General features: G+C 39.5%; 3 protein-coding genes across 3 annotated transcripts; 2 read left to right on the top strand and 1 right to left on the bottom strand.

The window, feature by feature from the left end:
• Nucleotides 1-3,322: 3,322 nt before the first annotated feature.
• Nucleotides 3,323-5,000, top strand: LOC110761925 (glucan endo-1,3-beta-glucosidase, basic isoform). Its single transcript, XM_021964509.2, has 2 exons — nt 3,323-3,480; nt 3,917-5,000. The coding sequence occupies exons 1-2, from the start codon at nt 3,402-3,404 to the stop codon at nt 4,852-4,854; spliced, it is 1,017 nt and encodes a 338-aa protein (XP_021820201.1). The 5' UTR covers nt 3,323-3,401; the 3' UTR covers nt 4,855-5,000.
• Nucleotides 5,001-10,211: 5,211 nt separating this feature from the next.
• LOC110762055 (glucan endo-1,3-beta-glucosidase, basic isoform-like) lies at nt 10,212-11,872 on the top strand. The gene is made up of 2 exons (XM_021964652.2): nt 10,212-10,369; nt 10,756-11,872. The coding sequence occupies exons 1-2, from the start codon at nt 10,279-10,281 to the stop codon at nt 11,706-11,708; spliced, it is 1,044 nt and encodes a 347-aa protein (XP_021820344.1). The 5' UTR covers nt 10,212-10,278; the 3' UTR covers nt 11,709-11,872.
• A 1,750-nt stretch (nt 11,873-13,622) lies between these two features.
• On the bottom strand, nt 13,623-19,357 carry LOC148293190 (uncharacterized). Its single transcript, XM_088244618.1, has 2 exons — nt 18,376-19,357; nt 13,623-13,627 (listed from the first exon to the last, which is right to left on the bottom strand). Exons 1-2 carry the CDS (start codon nt 19,355-19,357, stop codon nt 13,623-13,625), a joined length of 987 nt encoding a protein of 328 aa, XP_088100744.1.
• Nucleotides 19,358-24,818: the final 5,461 nt, after the last annotated feature.

The raw sequence follows: 24,818 nt of genomic DNA, 5'->3' as shown, positions 1-24,818 counted from the left end.
ATCCATATGGAATATAATTCTTCTCAATCCATATGGTTTAGTAAACAACTTCAATAGGAATTTGGAATCTAACTCCCCTCAATCCATATGGTATGCATTAGTGAACATGCCATAAAGTCTTACTAAATATCAATTGTAATTTATTAAAATTTTCTTCTTTTTAATTTAGCAAGGGCAAAAAAATAACAAATATTAATATCTCAAGCAAATTGGATGCAGCATCAAAAAAGAAAAAAAACATGAAGAACCAAACCAAATGAAATGCAGCATCAAAAATAAAAAAAGGAGAAAAGTTAACCCTAAAAAAAAGGAGAAAAGCTTTTATTTGGGAATATGACCCGATCATAACCCTAAAATATTCCAAAATTTCAAGTTCTGCCAGGGTAGCAATTGAATTTAGGTATTGGTTTTACCTTTGAGGCCAGGGTAGTAACCGATACGGTTGAGTGCCATTTTTCCACATGGGGAATGATATGTTTTTGTATAATTGAGTGAAACGATTTTTTTTTGGTCGAAATCAATCATGTTCATTCAAAACCCATAAATGGGAAGGAAACAAACAAAGAATACAAAGCCAAAAAGGCCAGCTAAAGGAACAAGATGCCACAAACACAGAGAAGATTAAACTAAAACCAGTACAGTCTAGTATAATAGTCTTCCCCATCACAAAACGATGTTAATACAATGTTTGTCATCATGTCTCCGGAGGAAGTCGGCAATATACAGTTGTCAAGGATGAGCACAAACACCATCTCATCGCATGCCATTAGATTTATATTGTCTTTATTAACATCACGAAATTTGGAAGTCAAGCGTAAGCAATACGGATCGCAGCTTCTATAGACTGGTCTGGGCTTCAATTGTCTTATATATCCACCACAAGTTAATTAACTATAAGATGAGGCCAGACAATTATATTTGAAGTGTATGAAAGTGGATTTGAGACCTAAAGGGTTGTTGGCAAGTTCTTACTTCGTTAGGATTTTGATTTCTTACTATGTTAGAATTTTGGTTACTTACTCATTTATCTAGTTCTATTATAATTGAGATTTATTTCCTATTGTAATTTATATTTATTTTCTATTGCAATTCGAATTTATTTCCTATTTTACTAAGGGTTATATTTCTTTATAAATACCTCCATATTGGAGAAGAATAAAAATATGAGCATATATGAGCATAATTGAATATTTGCCTTATTTTGTTTGACTTGGTATCAGAGCCAAGTTTTCTCTTGACCTGTGCTCGCATTCTCCTTGCAATTTAAGTGCTCTCCTCCCCTTCTCTTCAAGGGGAGAGGGGGAGTGAAAAAGATATGTTTATTAACGTATCCCCATTACCTTGACGTACTCCCATGAAAATATTGCCTATTTTTTGGACTTCGACGACCCCTTCTCTTCAGGGGGAGAGGTGGATTGAAGAGACGTTGTGTCTGCGTGAATTAGCTAAAGTTGATATGGAAGAAATGCTGTCACATTGTTGTTGTCGTTGTTGTTGTTGCTGCCGTTGATGTTGCCTTTGCTTGCTTCGCTTTCCGTTGCTTTGGTTGTGCCCTTTGCCTTGCCTTGCCTTTACTTTGCCTTTGCTTTGTCTTTACCTTCCCTTTACTTGGCCTTGCCCTATTTTTAGGGTTTGGTTTTGCCTTACCTACTGTCGTGTTCACAGAGTTTTTGTGTTATTTGCCGTGTTCACAAGGTTTCTGTGTTCTTTGCCTTACCTTTGCTGTGTTCACAGAGTTTCTTTGTTTTGCCTTATCTACTGTCGTGCTCACAGGGTTTCTGTGTTATGTTTTTATGTGTTCTTCTATGTGCCCTATTTGTTAGGGTTTGTCAGTTGTTTTACTCATGGTTTATGACAAGGCCTTCTCTACAGTTGTTCGATTGGTCAATGTCGAGTATGGTGTTCGATGACTCGCTTGTCAAGTTAGGCATGCGAAATATCTTTGCCCCAACTTGAGGGAGAGTGTTGGCGAGTCCTTACTTGGTTAGGATTTTGGTTCTTTACTATGTTAGGATTTTGGTTACTTACCCATCTATCTAGTCCTATTATAATTGAGATTTATTTCTTATTGTAATTTATACTTATTTTCTATTGTAATTTGGATTTTTTTCCTATTTTATTTAGGGTTGTATTTCTTTATAAATACCTCCATATTGGAGAAGAATAAAAATATGAGCATATATGAGCATAATTGAATATGAGTGCTGCTAAACAAACCCTAAAATTAACTGAGTATACCCTATGATCTAAATACACCCTAATATTTTAATCAAAATATAAAATTAACTAAGTACACCCTACTTTACTACCAAAATACCCTTAGTAGACCCTAATAAACTCTATCAAACAACACCCTATTTGGTATTCATGTTTTAGTTCAACAGTTTAATTAGCCAAGTGGTGTTTTCTTTCACACCACGACACTGCAATAGAGTTGCACATGAGGTGGCAGCCTATGTTTCTAGGATGGGTGGTAATCATGTCTGGGGATCAAGCAGGTCCAGCATGGGTCCTTAATATTTGGCTAGTGATGTAAACGATCTTATTCATCTTTAATAAATTAACCTGATGTTTTGACCCAAAAAAAAGGATGTACTAGTATAGTTACAATCGTCAGGAAGCTCACAATCATCCCTCCTAGAAGAAAGCCCTATCGACAACCCCCCATTCACCCAAACTTCCTTGGGTCTGCTCTTGCTTTTTCTGGGGTCACAAGCCTATTTCATTCTCCACAGGTTTCCCAACATGGTTCTTTCGCTTCCTCAGTACCCTAAATTTTGTTGAACACTAACAAGTCTCATAATGGTTGGAATTAGGGAAGCATTTTTCTTGCTTCGGCCTTTCATTAGGGTTGAATATGGTGAGTAGGGTGTACTTATTAAAATTATATTTGTTTCACAATTCAATATATCTTTTTTGGTCATTTTATTTTATGGTAAATTAGTAATTCAATAAATACTTTGGTCGTAGGGTGTACTCAGTTAATTTTAGGGTTCATTTAGCAGCACTCTTGAATATTTGCCCTACTTTGCCCTACTTCATTTGTAGCTCAAATCATTAAGAGTATTTATTATGTACTCAAGGTTTTAGATTAATTCGTTTAATTCTCCGTCCCATTATTACCTGTATAAAAGGAAAATTGGATTTGAGGCCATTGAAAGACTATTGGGTTTAGCCATGATTAAACAAGGCAACCCTCATGAAATATAATGCAAATTATTAAGCACAAAAATGCAGTAGAGAAAGATGGAAATGATTAATTAGCAAACACTTGACCAAGGGATTGACTATTCTTAGTCGTTGCAGGCCACTCTCTGATGTCTATAAATTAAAGAGCAAGAGGCAACATGGAGAGGCACACTTGCAATACTTCTTAGAATATCTATCTTTTCCTTATTATCATGGCTAAATCCAATTCATCAGTTGGTATTTCGATAGTATTTCTACTTGGGCTGCTGATGGCTAGCTTCGAAACAACAGGTATATATCTCTCGCACAAATGCACCCACACCCACACACAAACATCTGCAGGCATGCATGCCTGATGCACGCACATATGTAGACATGTATGCCTTATGTGTGTATATGTGTGTCTGCTCGTCTATGAATCGAGAGCTTCTCCAATAAGGATTTGTGTTAAGGACTAGTTGAAGAATTTTAATCTCAGCCATCCTTTAGATATATATATGTTAGTGAAATACATATTTTTGTTCATATGTATCATACATGCGATTCAATGGGTGAGATTAGAAGTCCTAACCTATGCTTAACATAAAATCTTTAATTAATGGAGAGAAACCCAAAGAACTTTACATTGGCTGAAACAATTCATACATTTTTTGAGCTCCTGTTTAAAATGATCCACATAGAAAATCGATCATAAAACCTCATTATAATTTCTTCTTCAATATTGCAGGAGCCCAAATTGGTGTATGTTATGGAATGCTTGGAGATCGTTTACCACCCCCATCAGAAGTCATTGCTCTGTACAAGCAAAATAACATCGGAAGAATGCGACTGTATGATCCAAACCAGGCTGCTCTAGCAGCCCTTAGAGGCTCTAATATTGAGCTCATGCTAGGCGTTCCAAATGACAACCTTCAAAGCCTTGCCTCAAGCCAAGCCAATGCAAATACTTGGGTCCAAAACAATGTGAGAAACTATGGCAATGTAAGATTCAAATACATTGCGGTAGGAAATGAAGTCAAGCCCTCAGACTCCTTTGCACAATTTCTTGTCCCGGCCATGCAAAACATTCAGAACGCAATTTCTAGTGCTGGTTTGGGAATTAAAGTTTCCACTGCCATAGACACTGGAGTGCTTGGAAAGTCCTTTCCTCCATCGAACGGAGAGTTCAAGTCCGAATATGGAGCACTTTTGAACCCAATCATCCGCTTCCTAGTGAACAACAGATCGCCGTTGCTGGTTAATTTGTACCCTTATTTCAGCTACAGCGGCAACACTCGTGACATTCGTCTAGATTATGCTCTTTTCACAGCTCCATCAGTTGTGGTACAAGATGGCCAACGTGGCTATCGTAATCTTTTCGATGCCATTTTGGACGCTGTTTATGCCGCTCTTGAGAAGGCGGGCGGAGGGTCTTTGGAAATTGTCATATCCGAAAGTGGTTGGCCATCAGCTGGTGGAACGGCAACAACAATTGATAATGCAAGGACTTATAACGCAAATCTGATTCAACATGTGAAGGGAGGGACTCCAAGGAAGCCCGGAAGGGCCATAGAAACCTACATCTTTGCCATGTTTGATGAGAACAGAAAGAACCCTGAGTTGGAGAAACATTGGGGGCTGTTTTCACCAAGCAAACAGCCGAAATACCCAATCAATTTCAACTGAGTAGCTAGGCAAGAGTAGTTGTGGTTAGCAATCTAACCACCAATAAAACTGCAATAAATAGGCTGTCATGTATCGCATCACGTGTACGCAAATAATGCTCACATAGAGCAAATAATCTTATAAAATTACCGTAACTTAAAATATTATGTCTTTTCTTGGCAATATTGATGTATTATAAGTCCCATTATAATCTCATTATGTTAAGAGCCTATTAAAGACAAATTGCAGATATAAGCTTAGTCAAGTTGGATTAGGGGATGTGCTCCCTACTTTACCCCGAGTTTAAATCCTTCTTCCCATAATTTAGAATAAATTAAAATAAAATATTGCTTGTATAAAAAAAGACATTATTTAAGTTGAGATAGATATCAGTGGGTTATTTCGTAAAGGAATATGCCCCATACTTTCCCGACTTTTCTCCCATCTTTTTTGTCTAACCTATTTTACACTTGATAAAGACTACTCCATTAACTCCCTTTCAATTTTCTGTACCCATTCTATTATGCCAACTGTAATTTCTTTGTAAAAACCAGCACTGCTTTCGTATTGCCCCATCTTGTATAGTTGACTTGTCCTTATTAGGTTTACTTGGACTTTCTTATTTACAATTACAATATAAGAGATTTACATTAACACCTTTGAGGTTTTCGGTCTTTTCACAAAACTCCCTAAGGTTATTAACCTCAATAAATGCATGTGCAATTAATCTCAAAAACTAACAGTCATTTGGAGAAATTTTTATATATATAAAATCATCAATATTAAAACGAAAAATCAATGAAAATGGATTTTGGGAAAACAATTTAAAACTTCAAGGGCTGGTCGTGTAATTTCTGAAAACCTCAAGAGATTTTGTGAAAAAATTGAAAATCTCAGGAGTTGTTGATATAAATAACTCAAAATATAACCCTCCTGCGCTCTCAAAGAGCCGAATACATGTTGAACTATTACCCTAAATTGGTGGTCTCAAAATTACTTAATCAAAAAAGTACAGTAATTTATGTGGTTTTCTTGTCTCATAAGGTACGCGAGAGCGATGTTCGACCCTCTCTGTTTACACCATAATCAACCGAGCATATCCAGCATCAAAACGACTGGCACCAAGGTAGACATGCCTTCTCCCCTACTAAAATGCCCCAAAGGGACACACAGACAAATCCCTAGAAAGTGAATGACGTCATCACCTTCTAACATGCCGAAAGAAGACACTCTCCTAAAACGGCAACCAATTGCCGAAGCTCCCAACTACCGAACCTAATTTCCAGGGACACATGTCGCCTCCGCAACAGCTTGCACAAAGTCCCACATCGAAACTTTGTGCAAGACTCCCATTTTCACTTCCCTATAAATGGGGAACAGTGCCCAAGTAAAAAGGGTAACTATTTTCTCACCTTTACTGTTACTCTGCCAAAATTACCACACATAGCTGACTTAAGCATCGGAGAGCCTTCGGCAGGCACCACACCAGTGTCCGAAGCTTGACAACTGCTTCTTCCTCTTTGTCTTCTGCAGGTCCTCCAAATACCGAAGGTCCTCACCTTCTCCCCTGCTGAAGATTCAATCCTCCTTACCTAAGTTGACCGTCTCAAAAAGAGCATCAATAGTTTGGCATCGTCTGTGGGAAACTGACTTCTAAATCCCACCTCCCTCTACCAATTCCGCTGGCTCCCTCATCCATCACGCCCCGTCGTGTCTTCTACCCCCCACACTCTGCCATACCAAGCGAGGCCAGCCTTGATACCCAGCACCTTACCCCTCGTGGAGAGTCATCCCGAAAGAAGCCTTCGGCCGATGCACACCTCCAGGCCGAGGTGAAGCACCTTCGTGCCAGTGTCACGAAGATGACAAAGAACTATGAACACCTTCATACCAAGAATGTTGAGTTGGAGCACGACTGACGAGCCCTAAAGCTTAATTGGGAGAACGCTCGCCACCAGTTCGTTCAGCAAGATCTCACCCAGGGTGTTGAACACACCCAGCCGAACCAACCAGTCGTCTCCCGTTATAGCGCCCCCATTCAATCTAGGCCTAACAAAGGCAAATGCCATCTTCATCCAGAGACAACCAAATCGCGGCTTCTCCATATCTCCCAACCGAAGGATCAGCCCCATGTCCCGACCAAGATCTACAAAGATTGCAAGGACCGTATCTAGGAGCTTCGACCAAGGCCTATTCCTATTCCCGTCGACCTTAGCGACCCACATGTGACACACCTCGACCCCCTACCGAAGCCCACCCGCTTACCCACCAAGGAGGGCACGGGGGACTTGGACGACTGGGAATCTTATCATCCCGAGGATTGGGAGCCTTACCACACCGAAGCGTTCGAGGAGTGGGAAGCTTAGCCACCTCCTACCCACGCAAACCACAAGCCTTCGGCACTCGGTGCTCTCCCTCATGCCGACCCTGCAATGAGACTTCTCTTTGAGAAAGTCCGACGTCTCGAAAGTGAACAGCATCGCAATCATCAACCCCTCTGGACGAAGCCGCGCCTTGGCCCCTTCACTGAGTGCATCCTCAACTATCGTCAAGACAAAGACATTTAGCACGAGCAAGGAGGATCCCAGTAATTTATGTGGTTTTCTTGTGTCGCAATCATCAACCACCTGCCGAAGCTCCCAACAGCCGAACCTAATTTCCAGGGACACGTGTCACCTCCGCAGCAGCTTGCACAAAGTCCCACATCGAAACTTTGTGCAAGACTCCCATTTTCACTTCCCTATAAATGAGGAATAGTGCCCAAGTAAAAAGGGTAACTATTTTCTCTCATTTACTGTTACTCTGCCAAAATTACCACATAAAGCTGGCTTAAGCATTAGAGAGCCTTCGGCAGGCACCACACCGGTGTCCGAAGCTTGACGACTGCTTCTTCCTCTTTGTCTTATGCAGGTCCTCCAAATACCGAAGGTCCTTACCTTCTCCCCTGCTGAAGATCCAATCCTCTTACCTAAGTTGACCCTCCCAAAAAGAGCATCAACAGTTGTTATATTTGAGACTAGTTGGCCATCAGCTGCTGAAATAGCCACAACAATTGATAATGCAAGGACTTATATATCAAATTTGATTCAACATGTGAAGGAAGGGACTCCAAGGAGGCCAGGAAGGCCCATAGAAACTTACATCTTTGCCATATGTTTGATAGCTAATAAAAGATTGAGAAACACTGGGGGCTCTTCTCCCCCCAAAACAGCCTAAATACCAAATCAATTTCAATTGATTAGCTGTAGGTAAGTTTATTGTGACAATAAAAGGGAAGTTGTGGTTGCCAACAATATAACTAATAAAAGATTTTCTTTTGTCACAAGTACCCAAAAAACAGCTCATATAGAGCAAATAGTCTTAATAAGAGATTGTACGAATTATAATTGTATGTATTCTTTGGTAGTTTCACGTATTACAATTTACAGCTGTCATTGTATCCAAGATTGTACGAATTATAATTGTATGTATTCTTTGGTAGTCTTAAAGTTAGTCGGATTTCTTATTAGGCGAGTAAAGTTTTGTCAAGGATAATTGTTGTGAATTGGTTCATCCATGGTTTCTAAATTCTAAAAGGTTTTTGCCCTTCCAAATTCTGTCCAATTCGACATGTCAATAATATTAACCTCGAATTTGTAATTTTACATTGAAAACTCAATATATATATATATAAGTTAAATTAAACTATGTAAATATGCCCTTTAGGGAAGAATGTCTTAGAGTTGACCTCCTCAAAAATAATCTCCTCACAAGAACAGTGTCCAAAAAAGAGGCTTTCATATCAAAGCGAGGTCCAAGGCATATGCCTTGCCTTTGGCCCGGCCCAATATTTTTGAAGACAATCCAACATTTATAATAACCGTATTTCTTTTAAATTTTTTTATTTTTGGTTCAACGACTAGAAGTACTCTTTCTATTTCCCACTATTTTTTTAATTTTATTTTTGAGTCCACCTCTCTGTGTTCATGATGATTGTCTCCTAAACGCACAGGACTTGGTGGAATATTCTGCGATTCACAATGCATCAGGGAAAGTTTATGTATATATACTTTTATGTTTTACTTTTTTTTAAAAAGGTCCATAAGCCAAGCTTTATTTTTATTATTTTTATTATTATTTGAATACAAACGATGGTCTAAATTACAGGGAATGATGGTTTCTCAAGCACACACACAATTAAAATGCCATTATGGTTCGAACCTGAGACCTCTGATTTACAAGTCAAAAACATTATTCCACTGGACTAGGCAGACTAAGCTTTATTGATCTAAGGCAAGAGTACAAGGCAAAATCCACAGGCAAGAAGCCTAACTAACTACTAAAAACCATATTAGGCTAATTAGCCGTAATCGTTGCCAAAAATGCCAAATGAGCCATCAGATGGTGGTTGGCTATCTACTCGATATTTCAAGTCATTTAAACGTAAGAAAGGAGCAACATATATGCTCCTGGACCATTAAGTCAAGTCTATGTAGTCGGTCAATGCAACTTATAGTGCTTAGAGTTGTTCTTTCTTATTTGTATTGCTAATAATCATGGCTTGCTTGACTATTAGATCTATTTCAGAAATTTTTGTTATCAGTTTTGGTCCACAATTAATGCATCCTCACCCAACAAATAACATTCTACAGCTATATACATAAAACACATAAACACTAAGTATGAACACGTAAAACCCTACGGCCATGTTTGGTGCTTATAATTGGATTGAAATTGATAATTCACAAGATTCAAGCTATGTTGAAGTCAGAAATGAAGGTAGAATTGAAGAACTTTTCTTTGTGTGGGCATTAAAAGAGATTAGTTACAAGGTGTATATGTGGGGATTATCAATGGCCCAATACCTTCAATTTGTACAAGATTTGAAAGTTTGCCTCAATTTCTTCCTTTAACATATACATCTTAAATCGAGTGAGCTATCCTATCCAATCCAATCCAATCATAGACACCATATGTGCCCTCCGTATACTCATACTATATGAAGGAACAAATCAAAATGTGTACATCTATATGCATAGACTATATGGTGTTCTATGAAATAGTTTCCACATATAGAAACGTTTGTCTAAATTAAAAGCTTCAATTTTGCATAGTCTACACGCACATTAGTAATGGAGAGTGGAGCCTACAAATTAAGACGTGGTTAGAAGACTATAGATATCATGAACACAAATACAGTTGAGTCTCCACCACTCACATGTCTTTGTGGAAGAAAAGTCTAATAGGGTGTGTTTCGAGCAGTACCGTGCTATAATTAATGCAACGTTTTCTGCAAGCTATACCAAAATTTTGTAATTTCTTGGTGGAATATTTTAATTTCCGGTCCATTGAGTGCATCTTTGAGTCTGTGGCTCCATCTATAAAGAGGGAACCTCAGAACTTGGAGAAGCAGTGCCTCTTTCCTTCTCAGCTTACTTCAACTTTCGACCTGCAAAAATTTGCACAATGGCCAAGTCAAATGTAGTTGGCAAAAGCCCTTCCATGGTTTCCATAATGCTGCTTTGTGGTCTGCTAATGGCTACCCTTGCCACAACAGGTTGTCTACTTTCTCACATAGACAAGAAATAGGAAGATAGAAAAACATGGGAATATATTATTTTGTGCTTTTTCTTATTATTTAAATTATTGTTGATTGTTTCTTTAATTCTATTAAATTATTATTTTTTTACTTGATATAAATGTAAAACATGCACATCACCGGAATTTTGTCAAAAAATTCTCTTAAATTGTAGTATAGATATATACACGTATACCTTGTACATGCATGACTTCCAAGTTTGTAGTGCCTTAGCATACTTTTGTTTCGTCCTCTATGTATATATGTACTTAATTTTTTCAGCGTATATGGATGCTATAAAATTTCTATTCATAAAACGAAAATAAGAAAAACTGACATATATATATATGAATCCGATCATGCAGAAGCAAGGATTGGTGTTTGTTATGGAACACTTGGAGACAACTTACCTCCACCAAGAGAAGTAATAGCTCTATACCAGCAATACAACATCCAAAGAATGAGGCTCTATGCTCCTAACTTTGACGCACTCCAAGCCCTCCAGGGCTCCCCAATTGAGCTCATTCTAGGTGTAGAAAATGAGCGCCTTGAAGAAATTTCTTCTAGCCAAGCCAGTGCAGATGATTGGGTCCAAAAGAATGTCCAAAGCTATAGCAATGTCAATTTCAAATACATTGCGGTTGGAAATGAAGTAGATGCCGTAGGTCCTCGAGCACCCTTTGTTGGCCCAGCAATGGACAAAATTCAAAATGCAATTTCTAAGGCTGGTCTTGCGAACAAAATCAAAGTCTCCACTGCGGTTCACCCTGTAATTCTTGGAAAATCCTTCCCTCCATCAGAGGGCTCATTCCGGCAAGACTATCGTCCATTTCTGGATCCGATCATCAGCTTCTTAGTGCGAAACAAATCTCCGTTACTCTTTAACATGTACCCGTATTTCAGTTACATTTACGATCGCAAGGATATTAAACTTGAGTATGCTCTTTTTACATCTCCCTCAGTTGTAGTGAATGATGGGCAGCTAGGGTATCAAAACCTGTTTGATGCACTCTTGGATGCGGCTTACTCAGCATTAGAGAAGGCTGGAGGAGGTTCTTTGGAAATCGTCGTATCAGAGACTGGTTGGCCCTCGGCTGGCGGGGATGGGACAGTGACAACGACGGAGAATGCTAGAATTTACAACTCAAATTTGATCAAGCACGTGAAGGGAGGGACGCCAAAGAGACCTGGAGGCCCCATAGAGACTTATATATTTGCCATGTTTAATGAGAATCAGAAACTTGGAGAAGAGACTGAGAAACACTTTGGGCTGTTCTTTCCAAACAAACAGCCTGTATATCCCATTGATTTCAATTAAGGGTCTAGTGTTCTAAGGGTACTTGTAACCCTAAATAAAAGCTAAGTGTCTTCTTATGTATGGGCAAGTTTTTTATTTATTTATGAAATCTAAGGCAAAAGCCAAATGTCTTGTGATGTATCCAGGGGGAATATATAATGATGAAGGATTTACAGAATTTACTACTTAGAAGATGAAGTTTACTAGGTTTTTTTGTGTGGCCAAAGTTAGAAAGAGGGAAGGGAAAAACTAACACACACGGGTACCATGAAAACTTGAATTCAGAACCACTTGAGAGCACTTCAAAGGCCTGGGCTAATCCAACAACCCCATTGGTGAAGTTTACTAGTTCAGTAGGTTCTTTAGGAAGTAAATTTCAATCATATATATATATATATATATATATATATATATATATATATATATATATATATATATATGTCAATCACAAAAGCTCGGTAATATTGTATCACACATCCTGTCACGACTCTCTTTGGTTGACCCGGAACATATTGAAAACGTAATGAATAATGTGAATCATAGCACGAACTCAACTCACACAAAGATATGTACAAGAAGAAAACTTATTAGTTTCATGGATAGTGATAATCATAATGATATGATGAGGGTACTCTATCAGGGGATAAAGGTTCTCTCTAATCGCCTTGGCAAGGTGAGGGGTGCTAAAATATGAATATGGGTTTTCAATATGTTCAGATTATTTATTCTTCTCCATAAGGAGGTATATATATAGGTTTACAGAGTGCTTTACAAGGAATAAGATACTATCAGAAATTAGGAAAGTGTCTCCTAATTATACACAGATTTGTCAACTAAATAGAATGGGAAAGTAAATCCCTTAATTAATCAAGGAAATAATTCTCCTTGATTAATTAGGAGACTCACGTCAACACTCCTCCTCAAGTTGGTGCATATACGTCACCAATGCCCAACTTGGTAAGTGAGTCATAAAACACTCTGCTACAAACAGCTTTGGTTAAGATATCAGCTAATTGATCTTCTGATCTTACGAATGGTAGGCGGATGATCTTCTTCTCAATTTTTTCTTTGATAAAATGTCTATCCACCTCAACATGTTTGGTTCGATCATGTTGAACTGGATTATGGGCAATATCAATCGCTGACTTGTTGTCACAATGCAACTCCATTGGCTTTTCTGGCTTGAAACCCAGTTCTGTCAAGAGTCTTCTGATCCATAGCAATTCACAAACTCCATGAGCCATTCCTCGATACTCTGCTTCTGCACTAGACCGAGAAACCACATTTTGTTTTTTACTCCGCCAAGTGACTAGATTACCTCCCACGAAGGTGAAGTAGCCTGAAGTAGAGCGTCTGTCAGTAATGGATCCAGCCCAATCAGCATCTGTATATCCCACAACTTCAAGATCTCTATTTTTTGAGAACATTAATCCTTTTCCAGGGGCTAACTTTAAATACCTTAAGATTCGATCAACTGCATTCCTATGAGACACACTAGGTGAATGCATAAACTGACTAACCACACTCACAGCATATGCAATATCTGGTCTTGTGTGGGCTAAATATATTAACCTTCCAACAAGGCGTTGGTACTGTTCCCTATTGGTTGGTTCTTGATCCATACCTTCACACAACTTGTGATTCATCTCGATTGGTGTGTCAGCAGGCTTACATCCAAGCAATCCTGTTTCAGCAAGTAGATCCAATACATATTTCCTCTGTGACAGAAATATACCATTTGCGGACCTTGCTACTTCAATTCCAAGAAAGTACTTCAGATCACCTAAATCCTTCATCTCAAATTCCTGAGACAAATACTTATGTAGTTTCAATTGCTCTCCTGTGTCGTTTCCAGTCACAACTATGTCATCCACATAAACAATCAGTGCGGTAAGTTTCTTTCCATCACGCTTCAGGAACAAAGTGTGATCCGCATTACTCTGTGTATATCCAAAAAACTTCATGGATTTAGTGAATCTACCAAACCATGCCCTGGGAGACTGCTTTAACCCATACAATAACTTTTTGAGCTTGCAAACTTGATTCCCTTTGTCACGAGTGAAGTTACATCCTGGTGGTAAGTCCATATATACTTCTTCTTCTTCTAGGTCTCCATGTAAGAATGCATTCTTTACATCAAACTGATGTAATGGCCAATCGAGATTTGCTGCTAGAGACAGGAGGATTCTGATAGTTTTGATCTTGGCTACTGGGGCAAAGGTTTCTTGGTAGTCTATCCCATATCTCTGTGTGTATCCCTTTGCCACCAATCTAGCTTTATATCTTTCAACAGATCCATCTGCCTTGAGTTTCACAGTATAGATCCATCTGCATCCCACTGTCTTCTTTCCATGAGGTAATGGCACGAGTTCCCATGTGCCATTCTTCTGGAGAGCTCGCATTTCTTCATTCATGGCTTCTTTCCATTTTTGATCTTCTAGTGCTTCAGTTACACTGTTGGGAACAGGTATTTCGGCTAACTGCTTCACAAAGTGTACTCGTGACTCAGATAATCTGGTGAGAGATACATAATTGTTGATGGGATATTTCCCCTTTGCATTAATATCTGCTTCGTAGTGTACTGGGGGTTTACCACGATTCTTCCTTTTTGGAATCTGATATGTAGGCTCTGCGCCTTCTGAAATGCAATCAGTTATTTCATTAATGTTATCAGTTTCAGGTAGAGAAGTTACCTGAATGACGTCCTCAGCAGATGATTGGTGTGGTACTGGAGCTGAAGAATTTTCCGGAGCAGGCATAAACTCTTCAATTCTCTCCTCCTGAGTGTGATGGCTGGGATCGGACTGAAGCGGAACAATTTCAGCAAAAACTGGGGGGAGCGACCGGTCGTGAGGGTCAGGCGACCTGTCGTTTTCATGCAGAGTCGGGATCGTGCGTTGCGACATGCGGGGCGACCGGTCGTGAGAAGAATGCGACCGGTCGCTTTCAGGCAGAGTCGTGGGCGACCGGTCGTTTTCATCTGGCGACCGGTCGCTTTCAGGCAGAGTATTTGGCGACCGGTCGTTTTCATCTGGCGACCGGTCGCTTTCAGGCAGAGTCGTTTGCGACCGGTCGTTTTCGTTTAAACGAATCTGGAAAAAAAGCTGGAGTAAAAAATTCAGAAATGTGAGAAGGATCCTCCTGGGCATCCAAAAAATAGCTCTCCTGTTCCCGGAACGCAACATCCATGGAAGTATATACTTTCTGACTCGGCGGATGATAACACCGGTAACCTTTCTGATGAGGTGCATACCCAATGAACACACACTTGTCGGCACGGGGATCTAATTTGCCGCGTTGGTGATCATGTAAGTGGACAAAGACCACACAACCAAATATGCGGGGTTCCAGGTTTTGGGTGGGAGGTATTTGGCTATGGTGTTGGAGTGTTTGAAGAGGGGTTCGGAATTGGAGGATACTAGAGGGAATCCGATTGATAAGGTAAGCCGCAGAGAGGACGGCTTCGCCCCAAAAAGACCGAGGCATATTTGCACCAAAGAGGGATGCACGAACTACTTCCAGTAAGTGTCGATTCTTTCGTTCAGCCACACCATTCTGTTGAGGAGTGGACGGGCATGAGCGTTGATGGATGATACCGTGAGCTTGGAAGAACTCATTAAGATCATGGTTGAGAAATTCCCCGCCATTGTCAGACCGAAGAACCTGAATTCGGGTATGAAATTGTGTCTCCACCATGTGATAAAACTGTTGAAACTTGGAACTGACTTCCCCTTTAGTTTTGAGAAGGGAAACCCAGGTCATGCGTGTGCAATCATCAATGAACGTGACAAACCATCTAGCTCCCCCGGGAGTGGTAATTTTAGAAGGGCCCCAAACATCAGAATGAACAAGGGAAAAAGGAATTAAACTTTTATTGGAACTTAAGGGAAAGGGAACATGATGGCTCTTGGCCAGTTCACAAATGTCACACTTAAAACTAGAACTCTCTAAATCTGAAAATAATGAAGGAAATAGCTTCTGTAAATATCCAAACGAAGCATGTCCAAGACGGCGATGCCTGTTCGGTTCATTTTTACACATGATTTTTCATGTTATTCACCCACTATTTTGAGTTAGTTCTTGACATTTTATAGCTTTTTACTTCCTTTTTGTGTTTTCTTAGATTTTGCCTTGGTTGGGATGAAAATGAGCTAAAAGTGCATTATTAGTTATAAATTCTGTTTTTGTTCATTTTCGTAGGTCAACTTCTTGGCCTGGGATCAACATGCTCTGGTGCTCGGATGAGGTCATGATCTTCATGAGACTTGTTCCAATGGATGTTAACTACAACATATCCAAATTTGAGCTCCATTGGACAAGTATTGCCTATCCAACCAATCCATCATGTTACCACAGTTCTGGAAATCCGGATTTGGCCAGCTTTTACCTCCCTTGTGTCATCTTAACTTCTTGTTACCATAACTCTTGGTAACAAGGAATTACATTTGTAAAATAGATATTTTCTGAGCTTTTGGCATCTTTGTGAAGTCAAAGCTCCATCATGGCAAGGGGACAATGGGCTAAGGCTTTATCAAAGGTGGTAGTTTTATATTAAAAGGTAAAAGCTGGAAAGGAGGAGAGAGGGAGGAGAAGTCAAAATTGCAATCTGATATTGGGAGCCTTTTGATCGTGGGAAATCAGGCTATTCCACATTCTACACAACTTGAGAGCAGCTTTTGGGGAGCTAAGAGCAAGGAAGGAGAAGGAGGTGCAGCCAAGGAAGAAAGGAGAAGACTTCCACCATTGAAGACTTCAAGCTTTCATCATTTCCAAATCTGTAAACTCCTTCTAGTTATATTTCGAGTTTGTATTTGGAATAAGTATGAGCAACTAAACTCCATAGCTAGGGCTTAGGTTGAAGCCCTAAACATGATTACCTTATTGTTTTGATGCTTGAGTGTATGAATTTCTAGATGTTGTTGATGAACCCCATTCACTAATTGAATTTTATGATATGTGTTTGCTTCCTTTGCTTAATCACCTTAGGTTGTATGCATGTAGCTAAAGTTGAGAAGTTGTGTAAGATAACCAAGAACACAATTTCTAATTAGCAACAAATGATTGAACTTGTTTAAGTGAGCATCATGTGAATTGGTTTCTTGACAACAATTGATGAATTCCAATTCACCAAATTAATCTATCCTTGATGTGTGTTTTCCTTGATTGATTACCTTTGAAAGCATGCTTCTTGAGGTTGTTGGGATTATGTGTATCTTCATGTTTTCCTAAGCAATAGATGGATGGAGTAAGAACCATCCATGTGAATTGGTTTCTTGAATACCTAATGTAAACACCATGCTATTAGGGTTCTTGTGATGTTCATATTCTCTTTGAACTTAATGGGTTTTCCTTGCAATCGAATCGAAGTACGAACCATACCTAGGTTCGGTTATGAGGAGGGCACAAGTATTGTAGCACGAACCATGCACTTTACGTATATTAGAGAGAATCAATGCGTCTTGAGCCACGACCCATGGTCTTGATTGCGAACATCTTCATCAATACATTTAGAGTTCATCACTTGAGTATCCATGAACATGGGTAGAATTGTTTAGGGTGGATTCCGAAACCCTAGTGTTTGTTACATTTTAATTTCACATTTTGATAATTCATCTCTGCCATTCACATTTAAATTCAAAGTCCATTTACTTTCATGCAATAGAAATAGGTCACTTGAACCAAATCAAAAAACCCCCCCCAATGTGTGTGTGAGTTGCGTGTTTGACACGTTTTGTGTCTTTGTCACTGAATTTTGTTTGTTTCCGTAATTGTTTTGGACTTTTGGTCCGCGTTGTGTTCTTGAATTTTCTGTGCTGATTCCAACCGTATAAAGAACGTGAATTTTGGATAAACGGTTGGAAAGTTATAGGTCAAAAACTGGACAGAGGTCGAAACTGAAAAACAGAGAAACGAATCTGTCCAAATGGTGATAAACGGGTGATAGAAAGTGCTGTTTGTGTTTTTCTTTGTTTTCTTGTGTTGTTTCATTTCTTTTATCTTCCTTACTTCATTTTTAGTTTCCAATTTGTATTGTATTTGTGTGTTGTGTAAAATTAGTGTTCTTTACGTACTCAAATTAGAACTTATAGGAAACCGACAAGTTCTTCGTGGGATCGACCCCGTACTTACATAATCTATACTTCATTAGATTCGTGCACTTGCGGGTATTTTTAATTGGTTGTTTGCACATTAATTTGTGTCCTTTTAGGAATGCAACAATGCCATAACCATACTTCGGAAGTTTTCTTCTCAACACTCGTCCCCCCAATTTTGTAAGCTTGACTGAGGCTGGCTTCACTGTCAGATGCCAGGTCCAAATAATAGAGTTTGCCCCTCCTAGTACCACAACCAATCGTCTTGCTGCTGAGAATGTCCTGAAAAACACAATGAGTAGGCCAAAAGGTTACAATGCAATTCAAAGCCGTAGTAATTTGGGCAACAGACAAGAGGTTATGATGTAAGGATGGAACAATCAACACAGAATCCAAAGTGAGGGAGTCAAAGAGAGAGAGGGAACCCTCCCCAATCACCGGGGAGGGGGTACCATTGGCATTAGACACCACCGATTGAGAAGGCGGTGTATGAGAAATAATTTGTCCCGGATCAAAGGTCATGTGATCAGTGGCTCCGGTGTCAATGACCCATGTGTGTTTCTCTGAGGAACTATGCAAAACATAACCTTGGGTACCTGATGTGGCTACAGAGGCAGAGGCAGGAGCCGGTGCAGGTGGAGCAGCAGGACTTACAGGATCCGTGACGGAAGATGTGTGAAGGGAGGTGCTCTTATTCCTGCGAGGAGCTTTGGAGTGGTCCCACCAATCCGGGTACCCAATTAGTTCATAACAGCGAGCACGATTATGTTTGTTCCCACCACAATGAGTGCATTTGGTTTCCGGACGAGAGCTTGTGGTCTGAGTCTGAGAAGCGCCACCGATAAAGGGTGGAGGGCCCCTCGGACGTTGAGTGGCCAGAACCGCAGTGTCTGGAGTACTGGCCATGGTCAGTCGTTGTTGAGCTTCGCGACGTACATATGCAAAAGTTTGGTCAAGGTCCAATTTGGGGTCTTTGCGTAGGATCTCCCCCCAGACTTGATCAAACTGAGGATCGAGCCCAGCAAGGAAAAGGTGAACACGAAGACGATCCAGTTCAGTCTGGCGCTCAGTGATGTCGGCGTCACAGTGCATGCGATTCGGGGTGCGATGATCAATCTCCTGAAAGATGGTCTGCAGTTGGCTGTAGTATTTGTGGACGAGAGCACCATTCTGTTTAATGGTGAACGCCCATTTGTTGAGATCAAACAGAAAAGTTTCATCCCCCCCATCAAAGTAGGTTTTCTTCACGGCATCCCAGATTTCTTTGGCGGTACTAAAACGGATGAACCGACCCATCAAGTATGGAGACATGGAGTCGATGAGCCACCCTTTGACCCGAAAGTTCGCCGTACACCATTGGTTGTAAGTGGAGGAGGACTTAGGGGGCTGCGGAGTGTCGCCGGTGAGGTACCCCAATTTTTCGCGACTAGCAATACGTAACTCCATGACCTGAGACCATAAGGCATAATTGGTCTCGGTCAAGGTGATGCCGGTAGGAAACGAAGCATTGTCACTCTGAATAGTAACAATTTGGGGGGATGAGGAAGTGGATTCGGTGGTTTGGGAAACGATATCCATGGCAGCGGAAGGAAAATAGGTAGGGTTTCGGGGTGTGTTTAGGGTTTTAGGGATTCAGGGTTCAGAGTTTCAGGATTCAGGGTTTCGAGATTCAGGATTCAGGATTCAGGGATTCAGAGTGTTTTAGGGTTTCGGGGTGTGTTTAGGGTTTTGGGATTCAGGATTCAGAGTTTCAGGATTCAGGGTTTCGAGATTCAGGATTCAGGATTCAGGATTCAGGGATTCAGGATACGAGGATACGGGTTCGAGAAATTCAATACGAGGATTTAGAGACAACCTAGGATCGATTGCTCTGATACCATGCTAAAATATGAATATGGGTTTTCAATATGTTCAGATTATTTATTCTTCTCCATAAGGAGGTATATATATAGGTTTACAGAGTGCTTTACAAGGAATAAGATACTATCAGGAATTAGGAAAGTATCTCCTAATTATACACAGATTTGTCAACTAAATAGAATGGGAAAGTAAATCCCTTAATTAATCAAGGAAATAATTCTCCTTGATTAATTAGGAGACTCACGTCAACAAGGGGAGGGCAGGCTACTGGTTAGTCTGACGACTTTTCCCTTATGTATAGAGAAATTTGCCTAATTCTCTCGGCTCGTGTTCCATTTTAGTATCAATAATAAAATATCATTTTTTATCACAGAAAAAAACAACCTAAATATACCCCTTTGTTGGCAACCTAATTACTAATAAGTGATTGCAAAGGTATCTTAAGTAGGGGTGGGCGCGGTCCGGTTCGGCCCGGTTTGTAGCTCACACCGAAACCGGAATCGGTACTATTCATCCGGTCCAGTGCGGTCCGGTTTTTAAAAAAAACAGAAGAGAAACCGGATCAAGCCGAACCGGCTATTTCCGGTCCGATTTTCCGGTTTTCCAGTTTGAACCGGTTATTTGGCTAGTCACATACACAGTAATAAAAGAAAAGAGGGAGATCAGTAGACAATAAAGGAAAAAAAAAACTTAAATTTAGTTGAACAATTCTTACTTCTCTGATCCAAAATATTTGATTTTTCCTTTCATTCTCAGATCGCTCGACAGAAAAATAACTCTAAACAATCTAATGCTAGGTAAACCAGAAACCATAAACAAAACCCAAAAAAAAAATTACAAAACACCATATCTAATGAAACCCACAACAAAAAAACAAAAAAAAATATACAACACCAGATTTCTCCTTGCATGAGCCTCTGATGCTTGAATCTAGTCCTAGGATCTTCGTTACCAGCATATGAAGAAGGCTCCATAGTAAGAACCCCTTTCATCCTCTTCATCAGATCACAGAGAGAGAGAGAGAGTAAGTGAAAGAGTGAGTGAAGTTGCAGAGAGAAAGAGTGAAGTCGCAGAGAAGAAGAAGAAAAGAAAAGAAAAGGGAAAGGAAGAAAGGAAAGAAAAGTAAAAGAGGGGGGAGAGAGAGAGACAGAGCGAGAGAGAAGTTGAAGTTGCAGAGAGAAAGAGTGAAGTCGCAGAGAAGAAGAAAAAAAGAAAGGGAAAGGAAGAAAGGAAAGAAAAGTAAAAGAGGGGGGAGAGAGAGACAGAGCGAGAGAGAAGTCGAAGAGAAGAAGAAATAAGAAAAGAAAAGGGAGAAGAAGAAATAAGAAAAGAAAAGGGAGAGGGAAGAGAGAGAAGTGGCAGACAAGAAAGAATGAAGAAAAGAAAAGAAAAGGGGAAGGTGGGGAGAGAGAGAGAGATAAAAAGAAGGAAAAAGAGAGTGGCTTCGGGAAGAAAAAAGAAAGGGAAAAATAGGGAGAGTTGAAGTGGGGTTATGAAATGGGCTTTGAAAATAAAAGGTATTTGGGCTTTAAAGTTTGGGTTTTTATTTGGGTTAAGGAGAATTGGGCTTAAGTATGGGATATTTTGAAAAAAAAATAATAATTAATTAATACAACCGGTCCGGTCCGGTCCAATCCGGTTCTACAGTATGTGAAACCGGAACCAAAACTGGTTCAAATCGGTCCGGTCCGATTCGGTGCCAATTTGTTGACTTTTTTAGTCAATCGGTTTTTTTTTCGGTTTTTTCAGCTTGGTTCGGTCCGGTGTTCCGGTTTTCCGGTCCCAATGCCCACCCCTAATCTTAAGTAGCCTAGCAATGAGTAGCTACATGCATTTCCTCTCCATTAGCTAGTGAAAAATTTCCAAGATAAATATATAATTCCACAAAAACTACAAAGATTTCGTACAACTAGCAGAAATTGTTGCAATATTAGTAATCTTCCACAAAGACAAGTGGTGGACATTTAAAGTGTTATGGTCTTCTGATCATGTCTCCTTTGTAAACTCCAGAATGAAAAATGTTCAGGATGGTACCTGTAAATTAAATGAAAAATATAACTTAATTTTTATATGCAAACAATTCTATCGAAATTAATTATTTATATGAGGGGATTTTCAATTAGGATATGAGCAATAAACTCAAAATTAATTATCAATAATAGCCAACGGATCTAGTCTAGTAAAAAAGGACCTTAACTTGTAGTGGTCTCAAATTCGAATTCCTATGACATCCTTGTAGATTGTGTGAGAAACCTTTCTCCCTCTAGTAATTTCTCTTGTATTCAAAACATCATTTCAATTATTAATCCGAACCTCTTTGTACGTTTCGAGTCACTCTTTCTACCTTCACTTAATACAAATGCTCACCCTTTACGTTGTAACTTCCCAGTAAAATGTTATAATATCCTATATTAGATTAACCATTATAAATCACTCCTTTTAACATTTGTTAGCCCAAAAATAATATGTTTGAACTCTTTTAATTATCGGAGAAATAGTCCTTTTGGGACTTTCTTGGATTTGACTGATTGATCACTTGCTTTTTGTTGGAATTTATGTGGTGTATATTTTTTCTTCCTCAAGGAATTTAAGTCTCAAATTTCCATTCCACATACCAACTGTGAAGCAGGATGAGATAGTAAAATAAAACACACGACATTTATATTGTCCTCATTTGCATCATCAAATTTTAAAGTCATGCATATGCTAAGTTTAATTTGGCAACTTGTATAGACTAGTCCCTACAAAACTGGTTGTCTTCTACATTGGGTGGTAGTGTGCCCCTTGGGTTGGAGGTCCATTATCCCTTCACATTTTTTCTCTTTACAACATATTGTAAGGGAGAATATCATTCAAGACACCCTAAAGTTTTCTCTTGTTACAGTTAGAGCCCACATATTTGATTTATTCCACTAACACACTTTAGGCTCGTTCGGTAACATCCCACATCGACCAACGGAGAGGGGGTGATGTGCCTTATATGTACATGCCCACCTTCATCTAGCACGAGGCCTTTTGGGAGCTCACTGGCTTCAGATTCAAGGGGACTCCGAAGTTAAGCAAGTTGAGGCTAGAGCAATCCCAAGATGGGTGACCCACTGGGAAGTTGCTCGTGAGTTCCCAGAAACAAAACCGTGAGGGCAAAGAGAGGGGCCCAAAGCAGACAATATCGTGCTACGGCGGAGCAATCCCGGAATGTGATAATTTAGTATTAGAGCCACTCTACCGTGTGGTGCGAGTGTGCCGACGAGGACGTCGGGCCCCTAAGGGGGGGTGGATTGTAACATCCCACATAGACCAACGGAGAGGGGGTGATGTGCCTTATATGTACATGCCCACCTTCATCTAGCACGAGGCCTTTTGGGAGCTCACTGGCTTCGGATTCATGGAAACTCCGAAGTTAAGCGAGTTAGGGCTAGAGCAATCCTAGGATGGGTGACCCACTGGGAAGTTACTCGTGAGTTCCTAGAAACAAAATCGTGATGGCAGAGAAGGGGGCCAAAGCAGACAATATCATGCTACGGTGGAGCGATCCCGGAATGTGACACGTTCGGTTCACGAAATGAATTGTTTAGAAATGTGTTTCCCATGCCTATTTTCAAAGGATCGAAAGTAAATCATTCCATGTTAGCAAATACTGGAAAATGATAACTAGGAAAGCAAATTTAATTATGTTTCCATGGTTTGTATAATAATAGGAATTAAACTTTGCTTACTTTTATGTAATAGAGAGCAGTAAGTAAACTTTGCTTAATTGTGGAGGGCTTTTCTTCCTAGCAGATTTCGTGCTAGGATTTTGTCTCCCTTGTGTTTTGTAAGTCTTTCTAGTTTTATTTGAAGTTGTAGTTATTATGAACATGAGGAGCTAAACCCCATAGCTAGGGCTTAGGTTGAAGCCCTAAACATGATTACTCTATTGTTTTGATACTTGGGTTTATGAATTTCTAGATGTTGTTAATGAATTCTCATTCACTAATTGAATCTATCATTGATGTATGTTTTTCTTTGATTGATCACCTTTGAAAGCATGCTTCTTGAGGTTGTTGAGATTATATACCCTCATGTCTTCCTAAGCAACAAATGGATGAAGTAAGAATCATCCATGTGAATTGGTTTCTTGAATGCTTAATGTAAACACAATACTATTAGGGTTCTTGTGATGTTCATATTCTCTTTGAACTTACTGAGTTTTCCATATAATTAATTCGAAGCACACCTAGATTGATTATATATGGAAAGCACAAGTATTGTAGCACTAGCCCCGTACTTTACTTATTTTAGAGAGATTCAATGCGTCTTGAGCCACTAAACCCGATCTTGATTGCGAACATCTTAATCAACATATTTAGAGTTCATAACTTGAGTGTCCATGGACATGAGTTGGACTGTTTAGGGTGGATTCTGAAAACCATAGTGTTTCTCATCATTGTAAGCCACATTTTGATATTCATTTTTGTCAATCTTATTAGAATTAGAGTTTGGTTACAATTTGAGCATTAGAATTAGGTCACTGTGCCTTTGCTATTTGAAACACTGTGTGTTTTCTCCACTGAATTCTGCTCACTTCCGTATTTGTTTTTTACATTTGGTGCATGTGGGGTTCTTCATTTTTTTTTGCTGAATCCAACCATATAAAGAACGCAAAATTTGGATAAACGGTTGGAAAGTTATAGGTCAAAAACTGGACAGAGGTCGAAGTTGAAAACAGGGGAATTCGTCTCTGCACTAAAACGACTGGTCGACTTTCAATTTTTTTCAACGTTACTCTTTGCTTCAAAATGAATGGTCGACACTATTCACTCGACCGGTTAGCTACTGTTCACTAGGTGATAAACAAGTGATATAGTAGTGATTGAATTTCCTAATTGTGTTTATTTTTGTTTTCTTGTTTTGTTTCATTTCTTCTACTTTTCTTTACTCATTCCTAGTTTCTAATTTGTATCTTACCTTTGTGTTATGTTAAATAAGTGTCTTTACGTACTCAAACTAGAACTTTGTGTAAGCTGACAGTTCCTCGTGGGATCTACCTCGTACTTACAAATCTATACCCCAATAGATTCATTCACTTGGGGGTATTTATAATTGGATGATTAGCACATTAATTTGTGTCAATTATTAATACAACAATGGAGAAGGAGAAGAAGAAGTCAATGGAGATCGGTCTTGATGTTTGCAGGAA

The sequence above is a fragment of the Prunus avium genome, chromosome 7 (genome assembly GCF_965620075.1).
Source record: "Prunus avium chromosome 7, drPruAviu1.hap1.1, whole genome shotgun sequence".
Classification (NCBI taxonomy): Eukaryota; Viridiplantae; Streptophyta; class Magnoliopsida; order Rosales; family Rosaceae; genus Prunus; species Prunus avium.
This window is presented reverse-complemented; position numbering and strand designations above follow the sequence as displayed.